At 40.1% G+C, this 18,599-nt stretch overlaps 1 protein-coding gene across 6 annotated transcripts in view; it reads right to left on the bottom strand.

Moving 5' to 3' along the window:
• Positions 1 to 18,599, bottom strand: part of usp28 (ubiquitin specific peptidase 28) — a 108,038-nt gene that overhangs the window by 48,452 nt on the left and 40,987 nt on the right. For 5 of the 6 annotated variants that reach the window (XM_059956849.1, XM_059956848.1, XM_059956850.1 and 2 more), the window contains 8 exons: positions 18,343 to 18,420; positions 12,416 to 12,548; positions 10,812 to 10,935; positions 9,917 to 10,079; positions 6,810 to 6,896; positions 4,485 to 4,622; positions 2,674 to 2,744; positions 1,133 to 1,209 (listed from right to left, as the gene is read on the bottom strand). In XM_059956849.1, coding sequence (XP_059812832.1) covers positions 1,133 to 1,209; positions 2,674 to 2,744; positions 4,485 to 4,622; positions 6,810 to 6,896; positions 9,917 to 10,079; positions 10,812 to 10,935; positions 12,416 to 12,548; positions 18,343 to 18,420 — 871 coding nt within the window. Of the gene's footprint in view, positions 1 to 1,132; positions 1,210 to 2,673; positions 2,745 to 4,484; positions 4,623 to 6,809; positions 6,897 to 9,916; positions 10,080 to 10,811; positions 10,936 to 12,415; positions 12,549 to 18,342; positions 18,421 to 18,599 lie in introns of those variants that run through there. The other variant, XM_059956851.1, reaches the window with a different exon arrangement.

An 18,599-nucleotide genomic window follows, 5' to 3' on the forward strand; every position in this document is an offset into this window, starting at 1 on the left:
CGTCGTTTCAGGACTGGAAGTGGCTGGCTGAGATGGTGAAAACTTATTGTGAACTGCCTAACATCTATACACAGGAACATATGCCCGTCTACAAAGGAAACATTCCTCATCAGAGATTGTCAGGAATAGTCTCACCTGAAGCACACTGCCAGAAACTGAGCTGCTGATAGGGACGAATGTGCCGAAAGCATTGGAGCCACTGCAAGTGAATTGCAGTGTTAATGATAGACCCTAATGCAACCAACACAATGCTGGGCTGGACTGTTAATGGACCACCAAAACAAATACACTGGTGGTAGAAGAGACGACACTCAGCCAGCGCTGACAATTAATGGGATTTCAGTTTTGCATTTCGATGAGCTTTGGCAGCAGCGATTCAAGACAGATTTTCCTGAATGCAGTCAAGAGGAACAACCTGGCTTGTCAAGAGAAAATCACGATCCAGGATGGACCACATAACAAAAGGGGACATTTGTGTGTATGTTAAGATTTCATGTCACCTGTGTTTTGGCAGCATATAGTTGTAATTATTATAGTAAAATAATTAGGGGGCTGGGGTGTAGGAGCCATGTATGTGTTCTCTATCTGCATTGTATTCCATGTTGTGTGTTTATTATGGTAACTAGTTACCAGTGGGGCCACGTTAAAGAGAAGGGAACAAGTTACATATTCTTGCTTATTTCATGGCTTGGAAGTGGGAGGGGGAAATCACATCTTTTGCTGACTGCTGAGATAACGTTCAACAGCGCTAAATATTGCTTAGCTTACACTTGGGTAAGCTTAAGTTTCATTGCTTCAAGACTGTATGTTTGCTAATTGCTAATAAAGGATCGAATAAAGGATTTGACTCATTGGAACAACCATTTCATTGGAGCTAAGGGCTCTGCAGCAGTCGCAGGCTAGTGGCAATTGATTTTGAATTAGTTTTAGTTTAGTTTTGTCGCTACAGGTCTTATAACCAAAATAAGCAAAGTTAAAAGAATCAGCCCACTAAGTATGTTTCATGCTCCTTTGCCTCCCAGCACCTAAGGATCCAAATGTCATTTGACCTTCCTAATTACATGCAATTTACAAAATTAACAAAATAAATGCAACCTTTTAAATTATCTGAATTATTTTATGAACTCTGTACCGTCATGAATGCCTTCAGCCAAAAATGTGCCATAGAAGAGCTCCACCATTGGATTTTGCGACGTTTTGCATGAATTTCTGTAGCACACAGAGGACAAATATTTTTAAGCACAGTCATAGGCTTCCTTTTAATGCAGAGGTTGTCAACCTGGGGTCCACAGACCCCTCAGTTAATGGTAGGGGTCCATGGCACTAAAAAGGTTGGGAACCCCTGACTTAATGGTTAATTGAGAGAAAATACAAAATAAATGATATTTCACAACAGGCACCTGAAAAAATAGAAGACAATGGCATTAAAGGGAAAATGGAAGCCTGGATACTACACTCAGTGGTCACTTTATTAGGTGTCTCCTGTGCCCAATAAAGTGGCCACTAAGTGTATGTTCATGGTCTTCTGCTGCTGTAGCCCATCCACTTCAAGGGTCAACGTGTTGTGCATTCAGAGATGCTCTTCTGCACACCACTGTTGTAACGTGTGGTTATTTGAGTTACTGTCACCTTCCTGTCAGACTGAACCAGTCTGGCCATTCTCCTCCGACCTCTCTCATTAACAAGGTGTTTTCACCCGCAGAATTGGCGTTCACTGGATTTTTTGTTTTGTTTTTCACACCATGCTCTGTAAACTCCAGAAACTACTGTGCATGAAAATCCAAGAAGATCATCAGTTTCTGAGATACTCAAACCACCCCACCTGGCAGCATGGTCAAAGTCACTTAGATCACATTTCTTTCCCATTCTGATGTTTCATCTGAACAACAGATAAACCTCTTAACTATGTCTGCATGTTTTTATGCATTGAGTTGCTGCTACGACTGGCTGATCAGATATTTGCAATAACGAGCAGGTGCACAGGTGTACCTAATAAAGTGGCCACTGAGTGTATGATTTAATTGACAGACAGCAGACAACAGGTGATGGAGCAATATATACAGTGACAGCCTGAAGGGGAGTGCTGATTATATATTTGCAGAAACTCTGTAAAGTGACTGCAACATTCAAGAGAAGTTTGAATAAGTATACGGATGAGAAGGGTATGGAGGACTATGGTCCAGGTGCACGTTGATGGGACTAGGCAGAGTAGATGAGCTAAAGGGCCAATTTTTGTATTATAGCACTCTATGACTTTAATTATATGTAGCTCTAGTAAAATTAAACTATAAAATATTCATTTCCCCCAACTAATTTTATACCAACCTTTTCAATGATTTGGAGAAAATTATCAGCGACAAGAGCATGATGATGATAATTCCTATTCAAATATTTTGTTTTAAGATATCATGTTCATATTAAAGCAGAATCTGACTTCTGCAAGGTTCCCCTACTGAGTGTCTTTACGACAGTGAGCATTTAGATGAAGAGGTGCACTTACTGGTTAGGATTAGTAAGTTGTGGACATGCTATGTTGGTGCCTGAAGCATGGCGACACTTGCAGGCTGCATACATCCCATGTGGGCTGGTCATTGATGCAAACAACGTTTTTCACTGCATGTTTTGATGTACGTGTGACAAATAAAGCTAATTTTTATCTTTCTCTTTACTTACTTTGTACTTGCTGCCAATTGGAAAGAATCTTCCAACCAATCCAGGAGTTTGTGTGTAAACTCACTCACATCCTGGTTAAAAGCAAAGACAAAAATCACAAAGACTCTTCATTTCATCTGATCTCCTCTTCGACAGTCATTCCAACAAAACCCAGCTGTTTTCACCTTTAATACTGTACCTATACAAGATGGAACCTGTCAGAAGACACATCTGCCAAGGCAGCATTCCCTTTGTTGTGCACAGATTCAGTCTGTTGGCCTAGGTTAAAAGTCTATGGGATTCAAATCCTTAATCTTATGATTCAAAGTATTGACAGTTCTGTCAAGCTGGCAGAAGATCTAGAGAACAAAAGCAGCACACACACAAAATGCTGGAGGAACTCATCAGGTCAGGCAGCGTCTATGGAAAAGAGTAAACAGTTGACATTTCGGGCCAAGACCCTATTTGGGACAGAGAGGGAAGGAGTGAGATGCCTGAATTAAAAGGTGGCGGGGGAGGGAAAAGAGGCTGGAAGGTGATAGGTGAAGCCAGGTGGGTGGGAAAGGTCAAGGGCTACAGAACAACCCCAGTAACAATATCACAACCTAAACAGTCGGCTGATAAAAACCACAATGCTGAAAATGTTAACACATGTTGAACTACAAACTGGATCACAGCTTAACCTGTATCGCCCCCTTTCCTTCTGTGCGCAGATATCAATCACCACTTCAGAGGTATAAGTGGTAGCAACCTAGCCAAACCAGGATCTTTCAAACTTCACTTAGCAACTCTTTCTCAAAGATGAAATTGGTAAGCACTTTTCATAACTCCAGTTATGATGTACCAATCAGTGTAGTGATAAATACTAAGCTAGCTACGTTATAACTGGAAATGGAGAAAAGGTTACTCAAAATATTTGAGGTACAAAGAAATCAATAACACATCACACATGGAACAAACTGCATTGCAGTATGAAACAGGATTAAAATATAAAAGCAATGATGAAGCTTTTTAAGGCATTGACTAGACTGCATCTGGAGGTTTTTGAACCGTTTTGTGCCCCTTGTCTAAGGATGGATGTGCTGGCACTGGAGAGAGCCCAGAGGAAGTTCATGAGAATGATCCTGGGAATGAAAGAGTTAACATATGAATAGCATCTGTTGGCTCTAGGCCTGTACTTGCTGAGCAAACACGAGGAAATCTGGGTGGTGTCTCATTGAAATCTATCGAATATTGAAAGGCCTGGATAGGGTGGACGTGCTGAGGTTCCTTCAATAGTGGGAGAGTCTAGAACCAGAGGACACAGCTCAGAATTGAAGGATGTTACTTTAGAACAGAGATTAGGAGGAATTTCTTTAGCCAGAGGGTGGTGTATCCGTGGAATTCATTGCCACCAATGACTATGAAGATCAAATCATTGAATATATTTAAAGCAGAAGTTTTAGGCTCTTGATTTGAAAGGGAGTCAAAGGTTACAGGAAGAAGGCTAGAGAATGAAGGAAGAAGGATAATAAATCAGTGATGATTGAATGGCAAGCAGATTCCATGGAATGGCTGAATTCTGCTCCTAGGCATATTGAGTATTCTGCATCCAGTCAACATTATAAATTACCCAATGGTGTCAATTGATCAACAGGCAGGTAGATTAGCTCCTGAAGCCTCAACAACTGTGGCAAGTCCACAAGGGAAATATTAACCTTTCATTCCTTTCCAGATGGTTTCTAATTCACCAAGCATTTTAACATCTTCTGCATTTATCAGCATTGAACACTTCTGTTTAATTAGCCAGTGTATGCCACGGATGACAATATTTCCACATGGTACAAACTCACCTGCTGTGCTTCAGCTGACCGAAATGCATCTTTAAGAAGATCTACTGCATTAGAAGGATCAACATACTTCCGTTTGGAGGCAACCATCAATGCAAACAGACAGCGAAGTTCCTGCATAAAGGCCAAGTTTCGCAGCTCCTGTTAAAGAAGAAACACAATTATTTAAATAACTCTCTAGAGTGAATATACTCTGTTGTAAGTGCTGAATAAATTGCTCAACATTGCTTTGCAAGAACCAGAATGCCAAGTCTTATAATATCTGAAGTGAACCATTTCTAAAGAATAGGAGGGTTCCAAATATATGGTTTTTTTTCCCTAAGGAGTGATGTATGCAGTTTACCTTCCATCATTTACAAACACAAGAGATTCCACAGTAACACACACAAAACGTTGAAGGAATTCAGCAGGTCAGACAGCATCTATGGAGGGGAATAAAGAGCCGATGTTTCAAGCTGAGATCCATCAGCAGGTCCATTACTTATCCCTGAATTTCTTTCTTATTGACATTGCAGTTCATTCTTTTCACCAGAAGCAGGAAGACTGAGAATTGGAGAAAATCCATTGAAATAAAACAAAGAATGATCCTCTTGAAAACTTTAAAAGTTCAATCTGAGCAAAAGGAATAAATCTCATTTCCGTAAAACCATAGTTTTAAAATAGAAGATTACATTAAAAAATTCAAAATAAAGACTGATGTAACACTGCAACATCATGACATAAGTGATTGACAGCTGAATAATCAGAAAATATGCCCTGCAAAAAAAGGGTTAACTATTTAGGACAGAACATGAAATGTTTTCAATCAAAATTTTGAGAGAACAGTGGATGCATTAATGTGCAAACTATTTAAGATTGGTTATCAATGGCCAAATTTTAAAGAGGTAAGATTGATAATATTCACTGTCATTTCAGAACATCGTAAGATATAGGAGCAGAATTAGGCCATTTAGCATATCGAGTCTGCTCCAATCATGGCTGATCCAATTTTCCTCTCAGCCCAAATCTTCTGCCTTCTCCCCATATTCCCTCATGCCCTGACCAATGAAGAATCTACCAACCTTTGCCTTAAATATGCATAAAGACTTGGCCTCTATGGCTGCCTGTGGCAAAGAATTCCATAGATTCTCCACTCTCCGGCTAAAGAAATTCCTCCTCATCTCTGTTTTAAAAGGATACCCCTCTATTCTGAGGCTGTGCTCTCTGGTCTTCGACTCCCCCACCATAAAAAACATCCTCTCCATATCCACTCTATCAAGGCCTTTCACCATTCAATAGGTTTCAATGAGGTCACCCTTCATTCTTCTGAATTCCAGCAAATACAGGCCTAGAGCCATCAAATGCTCTTCATATGACAAGCCATTCAATCCCAGCCTCTCTACTCCACATGGGATAATGAACTCACATACACTACCTCACTACTTTTTGGCCCTCTTTTTCCAATACTTACACTACTTTTATATAAAAAATATACATACAGCACATATAAAAAGTATTCACCCCACCTTGGAAGTCTTCATGTTTTATTGTTTTACAACATTGAATCACAGTGGATTTAATTTGGCTTTTTTTTGGACACTGATCAACAGAAAAAGACTCTTTCGTGTCAAAGTGAAAACAAATCTCTACAAAGTAATCAAAATTAAATACAAATATAAAACACTATGACATAAGAGTTTTTTTGTCAGTCACCCTCTCAACCTTTTTTTTTATAATCATGCAGGTCATTGTAAACATGAGAATCAGCTAGCAGAATTCTTAGAAGTACATTGTGAAGCAGAGAATCCATTGGACACAGCCAATGAAACATTAGACATGTTTCATCCAGATCTCCTTACATCTTCATTAACAACATTGCCTATTCCCGTTTTGGTTACACAGCATCTGTGGAGATGGACAGTCCACATTTTCAATCAAGAATCTTCATCTGGGATGCCCAATTCATCTACACAATTCCTTTCAAAGATGCTGCCCGACCTGCCAAGCTCCTCCAGATTCAAGTGTGTCCAATCTCCTATGTTTTGACCTAACATACACAAGATTCTGAAGAGACTCAGCAGATCAAGCAGCATTTATGGAGAGGAATAAAGAGTTGAAGTTTTGGGCTGAGACCTGTTCATTTCTTTCCATGGATGCTGCCTGACCTGCTGAATCCCTTCAGCCTTGTGTGTGTGTTACTCCAGATTTCTAGCAACTGCAAATCTCTTGTGTCTGTTTCCACCTGTTCCTTTCTCCCTCTCAGATTCACCTGCCACCACATAATGCAGTTTGTGCACCATTACTGTAATTTTTTTGTGAACCATTGAGCCCTTTCCTTCATGAACTTACAGTGCGGCTTCTGCAGTTTTCGTGTGGATTTTCTGGCACCTTGTAGCTCAGCACAAGGCGACGAAACACAGGTAGTTGGAATAGTGACTGAAAACAAAAAACACACAGATGTTAAACCAAAGAAATTGAATGAATCTGAAACAGAACTTAAACCCAAAATAGCTCCCTATAGATTGTAATTGTGAAATAATTTAATTCTGCTCCCGTTCCTCAACTTCTAACCACCTTTAGCTCTACAAACTTCCAAAGTTTTCCTGTTCTGACCTCCTACGTGTCCCCAATTTCCTTTTATCACTATTGGAAGCCTCAAGTTCTGAACTTCCCTTTCTAATTGTTAAATTACTTAGGAATCCTGACTTGCTCTCCAGGAACTCTGTATAAATATTGGCCATTGATGGATTATCATAGCAGACTCTAATCTATCAACAGTCATTATTATTTGTCTTGTGAAGAATGGCCACCAAGAGATGTTGAGAAGCCACAGCGAGCTATAAACGGGAGTGCAAGTTAAGGTAGAAACATGATAAAAATTCCTCATTTTCAAGGGGGAGGTGCATCCAGAGATTAAAGACAATACCAAATGGAGTAGAAGGGAAGAAATGCCTTAGATTATGATAATGCTAGAGAGGTACAGGGAAAACGGAATTTTTCCAGATACTCTCCACCTCAGTCAACACAATTATTCAAAGGCAGTAAATGTACAGATTTATAGCAATTGTAGATATTGTTACACAACAGGAAATGCAAAAAAAATCACAAACAAAAAGGGACGAGATGAGGAAAATCATCTTTAAAAGGTTTTGGAGAGCTGCATTGTTAAATGAGGTTGCAGGAGATGTGTTTGGATCAAGTTGTCCCACAACCTATTCCTAAGCAATTATATTCCATTAAGAATGTGGAGTGAGCTCATCTGTTCTGATCAACAAGAGTGCTCTGCCTCAGCCTATTCTTAGCACCTCATACCAACAATGCCATGCCATCCGCTCAATGAGACATACAGTATATCAGAGATGCCAAGTTATAATTTAATTCTACTGCATAGCTTGGCTAGAAATTAAAGTAGTAATTACTGCACAGATTTGATCTCCATCAATATTATTTTACACTGCTCTCTAATCAGTGAATTTGAGCAGAAACTCATTTTGTATCCCTGCAGCCTTGCAGATCCTCCTGTAAAATCTGCCACTCCAGTTTATGCAGTGATGTCCCAAAGGAATCTGTCAGAAAATGTGAATAATAACTCAAACTAAGTAGCATGAAGCCAACTGTCAGTGGTATACTGGTTTCTACAGGAACTTTAGAGCACAGATTAACTAAGAAAAATAACTGTCAGGGTAGTGTGCGGAAAGCTTACTGGAGGAAAGAAAGAGGGCAATAAGTTCATTTCATTTATTCATTACATGTACACGTAAACTTTCAGTGAAACGCATTATTTGGATATGCATTAAGGATATGCTAGCGGCAGCCTGCAAGTGTCACCACACTTTCCAGCGCCAACATAGCATGTCCACAATGCTCAGAACAACAACACAAAACAACAACAGCAAAACAAGCCCCTTTCCTCCCTCCCATCCACCCACCCAGTCACAGTCTTCCGACCCTAGGATGGGCCATCTCAAGGCCTCCAGGCTCCAACCGATTTTCAGCCTTGCAGATATCAGGGCTCCAAGATTCCCAGTGGACTCGAAGACCCAGGGCTTCGGCCATCAGGCCTTGACTTCCGGACTTCCATTTTTGGTATTGACCCCAGAACTTGCTGATAACGGGGCGCCATACTCCTCAAATTGTAAGAATGACCTGGGATTCCTTTCTTCCCCCAGATAAATTGTGCCTTATACTTCCTTTAGGATAAATTATGTCTTATATTTCCTTTAGGATTAATTGAGCTACATAAATAGCTTGTATCTCTAGTTTTGCATTTCTTGTGTCATTTACCCTGTATAACGTTTAAGCTTGGACCACAATTGACAGACCACCTCATGCACTAAGCTACCCACACAAGGGTGATGCTAACTTGTGTAAAAAGCCAGATAAATATGCGCACATTTCCACATTAACTTTGAGGAAATGAAGTAATTACTTAAATTCAAGGAGAAATAAAAATAGAAAATACTGGAAACACTCAACAGGAATCTGTAAAAAGAGAAACAAGAGTTAATGGTTCAGACTAACACACACAAAATGTTGGAGTAACTCAGCAGGTCAGGCAGCATCTATGGAAATGAATAAATAATTGACATTTTGGTCCGAGACCCTCATCAGGACTGGGAACGAAGGGTGAAGATGCCAGAATAAAAAGGTGGGTAGGGAGGGGGAAGGAGGATAGTTAGAAGGGTATTGGTGAAGCCTGCTGGGTTTGAAAGATAAAGGGCTAGAGAAGAAGGAATCTGATCATAGGAGAAAGGGAAGGAGGAGGTGACCCGGGGGAAGTGATAGGCAGGTGAGAAATTGAGGATGGTTCAAAACTAATGAGCTTTCATCAGAACCAGACTTCCTTAACTACAGCCCTCATAACAAAACCCAAGCTAACAAAAAAAGTCAACCACAGAAGGGTATCCCAGGGACTTCCTTGTACTGAAAATCCATTGCCAATCCAAAGCAAAAACAAATTCAATAAGAAATGGAGGAATCAGATAAAAAATTCAGAGTTAGACATAATTGAAGAAACCAGCCAGACTCATTTACAATCTACAGATATAAGATACAAGCAAAATAAAAAGAATCAGTTTGTAAATACCAAGAAAAATCATTGCTGGTCAGCAGTGCTAGGTGCTTGTTCTTTAGAGAAGCAGTAATACATTCCATTCCAAGCTCAAGAACTGATTATTTGTCTTCATTGGAATCAAATTTTATAAGTGGCATAGCAAATGCTGCTTCTATCATTGGAATGATTAATACTATTAATTACCCACTCCATCTCCCTTTTCTCTTCTTTGACCAGATGGCTCCATATTGTTCTTCAAATAGGTATTCTGGAATACTTTACTATGTAAAAGACACTATATAACCATTATTAATGCACTGTGATAACAGAGAATAGCCACAGAGTTAAGGATAACTCATTGTTCCATTGACTTACGATGATCCTCAACACTCAATGTCATTACCTGTATCACGGCACTGAACCAGCAAGTATTCCCGACATTCTTGAGTCCCACTGGCCACTGATCCTCCCGTTTACGATCATGTGGGTTAGGAGAATCACCCCACGCTTCACATCTCTTCCTTTTCAAGCCAGCTTTACTCTCAGCAGCATTTGCATCGCCTGCTCTATAAGGCAAGAGGATATTTTCATCATCTTTCAATCAATAAGTGCATGATTAAGTTGAAAGACATGTAAACAAATTATATAAAAAGGCAAAAAATCTAGGTGCTGCTTTTTCTCGCAAAGGATGGGAGTGGGTGATGTTCAGGGATTTGATAGAATCCAGAAGTCAAGGGCAATGCTACAGATTTCCTGGCATTTAAATTGTTGGAAATTTTGAGTTATCCACACCTCAATATTAAAAATAGCAGTGACTAAAGTGATGAAGGAGCCATTGTGAAGAAAATATGGGAGCCAATGGAGTTAGAGCTCAGTTTACAATTTTAGTTACTTCATTCACATCATATTGCTTCATTTGAAGAAGCTGGAATATCTCCTCCTATTACTGTAGTACTGAACTGTTTGATTAATATTGCAATGTCATGTCCTCATTTACATCCTGCCCACCCCCATTACCCCCACCCAGGAATGTCCTACCCACCTTTGAATCACATTACCTCAATATCACAATGGCTTCAGTTCATCTGCCCCACATGTAAAACTCAGGCTAAAGTAGATGTAATCCTCTCTTTCTTGCCTTGCCTTATCAAGTATATGTACATTTCATGCATTTTCCTTCTATATCTTGCTGTTCCTCAACCTTGCCATATTCTTACTGTGTTTCAATCCCCTGCCAAACTAGCACCTGCGCAGCACTACCAAACCCGTTCCCTTTAGGATGCTTGTGGAGTTCGTACTGGTTAGGGTCCCGATTCTCGATGGCAATCCCAGCGTCCTTCTGCAGCTTATTGCTTTCTTTCAGGCTCAGTGCAATCGCTTTTTGAAGGTCCTCCTTTTCATCACCAGTAAGGTCAATGACACCTGAAAGAGACAGTGGGAATTTATCAGGTTAAGCTCATTATCACATGTGCACATGCAGTGAGGTGTAGGTAAAATTTAAAAACTGTTTGCAACAGCATCACAGATACGAGGGTTCGGATAGCACAGAGAACATAAGTTATACCAGTGAAGAGAAAAACCAAGACTGCGCAAAATAGACAATAGTGCAAACGAAGTCCACAGTAATGCAGGAGCTGCTCCATAGTGTTCTGTCACTCAGGTAGGATTAGGGTAGAGCAGGTCGGTTCAGGAGCCAGTAGCCGAAAAGAACCAAAATAGAGATCATCTTCAAGAGATTAGCTTTTTATTTAGCGCATTGAAACATTATATACAGTGAAATGCGCATGCGATTTGCGTCGAATCAAATCAGCAAGGATTGCGCCGAGGGGCAGCCCAGAAAAGTCACCACAGCATGACCACAACATCACCACAACTTACTAACCCTAACCATATGTCTTTCGAATATGGGAGGAAACTGGAGCACCCAGAGGAAACCCACATGCTCATGTGGAGAACATACAAACTCCTTACAGACAGCGGTGGGAATTGAAGCCCAATCTGTGATCGCTGCCGCTACAAAGTGACTGTGCTAACCACTACGCTACCATACCACCCCAATCATTTACAGTGGATTCCAGTTAATTGGGACACATCAGTATATTTTGGCCCAATTAAGTGGCTGCCCCAATTAGACAAAGTTTCACGGAAATAGCTAAAAAGGTATGCAAAAAAAGACAAACTAAGTAGCAAATCATGTATTTAAATGAAATACCGAAGTGTAGCACTGCCAATACTACAGCAGTATTATAAAACTGTGTATTAGTTTCTAATAGTTATTGACAGAGAATTTATCCACAATGCATTCTTCTGATGTAAATGAACAACGTCAGCTCAGACACCTAGTGCAAATAATGAACAGCTTTCATACTATGTTGTCGATGATTGCATCCTCAAAATCTTCATTTTCACTGTAACACTGAATACCTTCAAATTCTTTGTAGTATCTAACTTGTTGAAGTTGTGAAATCATTTCATTTTCACTCATGGCCATTTCTCACATCCCAAGCCTGAATTCTTGAAGCGGCAGCGAGCAAAACTGTTCTTAATTGTCTTATTGCTTATTTCTCGCCAGCTATCAGTAACAAAAATCACTGTTTTTTGAACATAAACACACGCACTGACTCTATTTAAAAACTGTTCACCCTAAGCACAGTGTAGTGTCTAACAGCCACACAAGTGCACACATCTAACGTTAGTTAGAAACTGTTTGGCAAAAGTCTCCTGTCCAATTAAGTGGCATAGTGCTCCTAATAAATGAAAGGAATCCTGGCTATTTCTTTGATTCATTTTTGTTCTTTAAGAGTTTTTCCAGATAAGTGGTGCCCCGATTAACCAGAATTCAGTTACCCTGCCTTTTGGCGCAGAACTAAAGTAAAGACAACTGCAGGCAGAAACTACTTACTGCTACGCGAGTGGTTATCTGTGGTTCCACTGCACTCACTGTCCGGTTCAGTGGCTGTTGCTCCATAATCTGGCTCCCTGGCACTTTCATCAGTGAGGAAGCTCACTGCCTGATTTATGTCACCATTACTGACCTGCAAGAGGCAGGACAGGCAATAACCATGTTAAAAGATTACAGCAACGATTTAGCATGCTTATAATCAACACTTCAGAAAAGAGAAAACAGGAAATGCTAACATTCTAACTACAAATCTTAAGGGAATGAAACATCTGAACAGACTTTAAATACACAAGAAAGGGGAAGCTGCTTTAGAGGCAAGGACTGAGATGAAATACTTTCCACCTGGCTCTCCTTCAGGACAGCTTAAAACCTTTTGCTTTTGTTAACTTGTGTGGCTCAGAATCAAATTTTGCTTGGGTTAGATGCTAGGGATATCTTACAATGTTAGTGGCATGATATATTGCTGATTTTGGTAATATACACTCCAAGCAACCTACATCCCACAAATAAAACAGCAGACACTGGAAATCTGAAACAAAGCAAAATACTAAAAGTAGACTGCAGGCCAGGCAGCATCGGTGCAAAGTGAAACAGTTAACATATCAAAGAACAAAGTAAATTTATTATCAAAATACGTACATGTCACCATATACAATCCTGAAATTCATTTTCTTGCGGGCATTCACAAAACAAAGACATACAATAGAATCCATGAGAAATACACACAATGTGTAAAAGTAGATAAACTAAAAATACAAAATACTGATGACAAATATTGTAAACTTGAAAGCGAGTTGTAGAGTCCTTGATAGTGAGTACATAGGCTGTGAAATCAGCTCATTAGATGATTCTCATTTGACACAGAATGTGTAAGCCTTGTCCGACGAGAGTGGAGATCAAGCTGGTGAAAAGGACTCATGTGCTGGAAAGTGTTTCAATTACATTGGGAAACAATATCAAATGAAGAACAAAAGGAATATAATTCTTGAGCTGTTTTCTTTGCGATGGGTATTATACCAAGGATTTAGGCAACCTTTGATGATATTCCAAGATGACTAGGATCTCTGGGCAGCCTAATCCGTGTTACTCATTTAACCAGCGGAGTTAAACGCGAATTAAGTGGTCGCTACTAATGCCACATGTAGGATCTTGCTGTTTGTAACCACAGTATTCAAAAGTCATTGTATATCAAAGCAAATCATCACAAACTCCCACAGCACCTCCACGATCCTGTGATTTCAGTCTCTGAGGCTGACGTGAGAGCAGCCTTCAGGAGAGTGAACGCTTGGAAAACACACAGCTTGGGCGGGGTACCTGGCCGAATACTAAAGATCAACTGGCTAGAGTGTTCACTGAGATATTTAACCTCTCACTTCAGCAGTCTGAAGAACCCACCTGCTTCAAGGAGGCTTCAATTATACCTGTGACTGAGAAGAACATGGTAACCTGCCTCAATGACTAGCATCCAGTAGCACTAACATCCACAGTAATGAAATGTTTTGAGAGGTTGGTGATGAACATTAACTCCTGCCTGAGAGCGACTTGGATTCGCTACATTTTGCCTACCAGAGCAACAGGTCCAAAACAGATGCCATTTCATTTGCTTTTCACTCAACTCTGGAACACCTGAATAGCAGAGGTGCATACATCAGGATGCTCTTCATTGAATACAGTTCGGCATTCAACACTATTGTCCCCTTGAAACAAATTAATAAGCTTCAAGTCCTGGGCCTCAATTCCTCCTTGCGCAATTGTATGCTGGATTTCCTTACTTGCACCCCAGTAAATTCAGATTGGCAACAATATCTCCTCCACAATCTCCATCAGCACAGGTGAACCACTAGGCTATATGCTTAGCCTCCATGGTTCAGGAACAGATATTACTTCTCAACCATCAAGTTCTTGACCCAGAGGGGATAACCTCAAAATTTCACTCACCCCATCATTGAACTGCTCCCACAACCTATGGAGTTACTTTCAAAGACTCTTCATCTCATGTTCTCATTATTATTTTTCTTTCTTTTTGTATTTGCAGTTTGTTGCCTTTTGCACACTAGTGTCTGCCTTGTTGTTGTATTCTTTCATAGATTTTATTATGGTTATTATTTATTGAGTATGCCAGCTCAACAAAATGGGTGGCTGCAATTTCAGACTTCTACCACAAGAGGCCATACTTTAGCTGTGTAACTGTCACACAAGCTGATTATGGAAAGGGTCAGAATCAGATTTAATATCACCAGCATATGTCATGAAATTTGCTAATTTAGCAGCAGCAGTAAAATGTAATACATCATAATATAGAAAATAAATATAAATCAATTACAGTATGTATATATGTATATTAAATAGTTAAATTTAAAAAAGTGCAAAAACAGAAATAATAAAAGTGAGGTAGGGTTCACGGGTTCAATGTCCAATCAGAAATTGGATGACAGATGGGAAGAAGCTGTTCCTGAATTGCTGAGTATGTGCCTTCAGGCTTCTGTACCTCCTCCTTGACAGTAACAGTGAGAAGAGGGAATGTCCTGCGTGCTGGATAATATCCTTCATGATGGATGCCACCTTTCTGAGGCACTGCTCCTTGACAATGTCTTGGATACTACAGAGGCTAAATGGAGTTGACTAATTTTACAGCTTTCTGTAGCTTCTTTCAATCCTGTGCAGTAGTTTCTTCCCTCCACCCACCCACACCCATCCCCAACAGTGATGCAACATGTCAGAATGCTCTCCACAGTACATCTGTAGAAGTTTGGGTGTCTTCGGTGATAAGCCAAATCTCCTCAAACTCCTTATGAAATATAGTCGCTGTCTTGCCTTCTTTATAGCTGCATCAATATGTTGGCGACCACGTTAGATCCTCGGAGATCTTGGCACCAAGGAATTTGAAATTGCTCACTCTCTCTACAAGTTTATGAGTGGCATAGATAGGGTGGATAGTCAGTACCTGTTTCCCAGAGCACCAATAGCAAACACCAGAGGGCATACGTACAAAATTAAGGGAGAGGAGACATCAGGGGTAAGTGTGTGTTTTTTTTACACAGAGGTTTGTGAGTGCCTGGAATGACTTGCCAGGGATGGTGGTGGAGGCTAAAACATTAGGGGTATTTAAGAGCCTCTTGGACAGGCACATGGATGAAAGAAAAATAGAGGGTTATGGGGTTTAGTACTTTTTTTAAAGAATTATATGGGTCAGCACAACATGGAGGGCTGAAGGGCCTGTACTGTGCTGTAGTGTTCTATGGTTCTCTCCACTTCTGATCCCTCTCTGAGGATTGGTTTGTGTTCCCTCATTCTATCAATTCTGAAATACACAATCTGTTCTTTGGTCTTACTGATGTTGAGTGTAAGTTTGTTGCAGCACTACTCAACTAGTTGGTTTACCTTGCTCCTGTACGTCCCCTCTTCTCCATCTGAGATTCTGTCACCAATGGTTGTATTAACAGCAAATTTATAAATGTCAGTTTCCTTACTGAGTGTGGTGTTGTTCTTCCACAGTAGTAAACATTCATTTTGCACATGGCCATGCTTCATGTGGGTGACTGCATTTCCAGCACACTCTCCAGAAAGCTTCCTTGTTCATGGTTCAGACCAACGATCAGCTTTGATATTGGCTTGGGTAACACCACAAAGCATTTATGGCACTGCTTGGCAATGCATTTGTTCGGTCAGTGGCTCCTTCGGCTACTGAAGGTGTTATTTCATTATTACTCCCAGTACAAACTTGTATCATTTGGCTCAATTTGTCAAACCATTGTTCATGTCCAACAGGGCTCCTTCCAAACTCCCATCTCACCATTCCTCATCTCCATCTATTCCTTTCTCCCTAATTCATGTTCCTGAGTTAAACTTATTGAACTACAGTGCACTCTTTCTTGTGTAAAATAGATTTTTCTTGAAGAAATACTACAAAATCTATCACAATCATTTATTCCCAAACAAACACTCCTTTGAGATGCACATCTGACATAATAATACTCAAGCCACAGTTCTTTACTAGCAACTCACCTAATGTTCTTGAATAAGTCACTGCGCGGTGTGGAATGAAAATGAGCATCATCTTGCGATGCTAATCTCAACCACAGTTCAAAACACTATTCTCTCTCAGTTGCATAGGTGTGTATCCACGTGGTAACTGAAATTCTCCAGCGCATCATAGCCTTTGTTGCTGGGCAGCTGGAATTTTCTTTTACATATGTTAACATAATTTTGAAATTATGTTTATATAATCTCAAAATCTATGCTAATATAATTGTGAAATAACCTGTACTTATGTTAATGAATGTAATCCATAAAATAATAAACACACCACAACTTTGAAACATTTTACAGCTTCAACGTATTTACATTCTCACTGTTTCAAGTTACAACGCTTTTACAAATTGCAACAATAAACACGGAATGGAAGTCAGTAGTTTATTGTTAATAAACTGCTGAATGCTGATGACATCAACAAAAAAATTTTTTTAATGCAGCACAGTTTTCAAGCCATGTAAAAATTTCCGGTTCAGAGCAACGATCGGTCTGCGCAACTGTAAAAAAAAATCTTGATGCGAGAGAACGTTGGTTCTAAACCTGGACCTAAAGCTGAGAGGTTAAATTGACCAACCTAATCAATGTGTAGTGACTCAAGCTAGCAACAGCATAAAAAAGAAATCAACACCATAGTTAAGGTGTTCAGAAGGAATTAAAATACTTTTCCAGTTTACCCATTGCTGTCAATATACACAGCAGTCTCTATATACACCAGATTTACCCAAAAAGATGTGTGATCATAGCATGGTCATCCACTGGCAGAAAAGGCGGCTCAGTTTAGCTTCAGAAGGTCAACTGCTCTACAGCATTGCAGTTCGTGTGTTAGCACTATTTTCTCTGAAGGATATACTACTTGACTCACTGTTAATTACATCAGTGCTCAGCTTGAATAAAATCAAAAGTAAATTTACTATAAAAGTACAATATTGTGTGTCTGTGTGCGTGCCTGTGTCTGTGTGCACTACCTTGAGGTTTATTTTGTTGTGGGCTTTCACAGTACATACAAAGAAATATAATAGATTTTATGAAAAACTATAAACAAAGACCAACAAGCAAAAGGTGGTAAACTGAGAACATGAGTTGTAGAGTCTTATAGGTTGTGGAATCAGTTCAGAGTAGGAGTGAATGAAATTATCCACACTGGTTCAGGAGCCTGATGGGTGTAGGGTAATAACTCTTTCCGAACCTGGTGGTGCAGGACCCAAGGCTTCTGCAGTTCCTGTCTGATGATAGTAGCAAGAAGAGAGCATGGCCTGGATGTTGCAGGTCTTTTAAAGATGGATCCTGCTTTTGTGCGGCAGTGCTCCATGTAATTTTTCTCAATGGTGGGAAAGGTTTTTGCCTGTGATGGACTGAGCTGTATCCTTCACTTTTTATAGCATTTTCTATTCAGGGGCATTGATGTTTCCTTACCAGGAAACACCAATGCATCCAGTTGGGATACTCTCCACTGTGCATCTATAGAAGTTTGTTAGTTATGGTCACATGCCAAATCTACGAAGAATCCAGAGGGAGCTGACTGGACAACAGGGAATGGTGAGGTGCTGTCATGCCTTCTTTGTGATGGCACTTACGTGCTGGTCCAGGACTGAACAGGACTGGACGAAGTACCTCGTAACTTTGTTAACACATTCTGCCTTGACACATCCTTAAAGAGTGGCCAGTTTAGGATGTTCCAAAAATAAACAAATACTAAATCCAATAAGGATGGTTTTTACTCAAATTTGTGTAGATGCTCCATTATCTATTCAGAAGGAACTTAGTGAAAGGTGGCTGGGAATTTGTGGGCCATAGTGCATTTTGCATGACTGGGTTGTGGGGCAGTGGTGGATAGGCTGAGAAACATAATTTCACACCAATCTGTTGTGCAATACACCAACAAGGGGAACACTAACCTGGAGAGCCTTCTGTAGCAACCGATTATCATGGACTCCTGTGATCTCCCGTAGCTGGCTGATGATTAAGCAACTGTTCTGGGAGAGAAAAGAAGAACAAGTAATGTAATACAGTGTAATCAGACATGCTCTAGTGCTCTGCAGGTGTTGACCCATGTAGCTTCCAAATGGATGAGTGGTTGATTATTGGAAGGCATAGCACACAAATGGTCCTAGTCTCAAGACTGCCATCAGAAACTCACACTAATTGCTGGAGG

Source organism: Hypanus sabinus, chromosome X2, assembly GCF_030144855.1.
Source record: "Hypanus sabinus isolate sHypSab1 chromosome X2, sHypSab1.hap1, whole genome shotgun sequence".
NCBI lineage: Eukaryota > Metazoa > Chordata > Chondrichthyes > Myliobatiformes > Dasyatidae > Hypanus > Hypanus sabinus.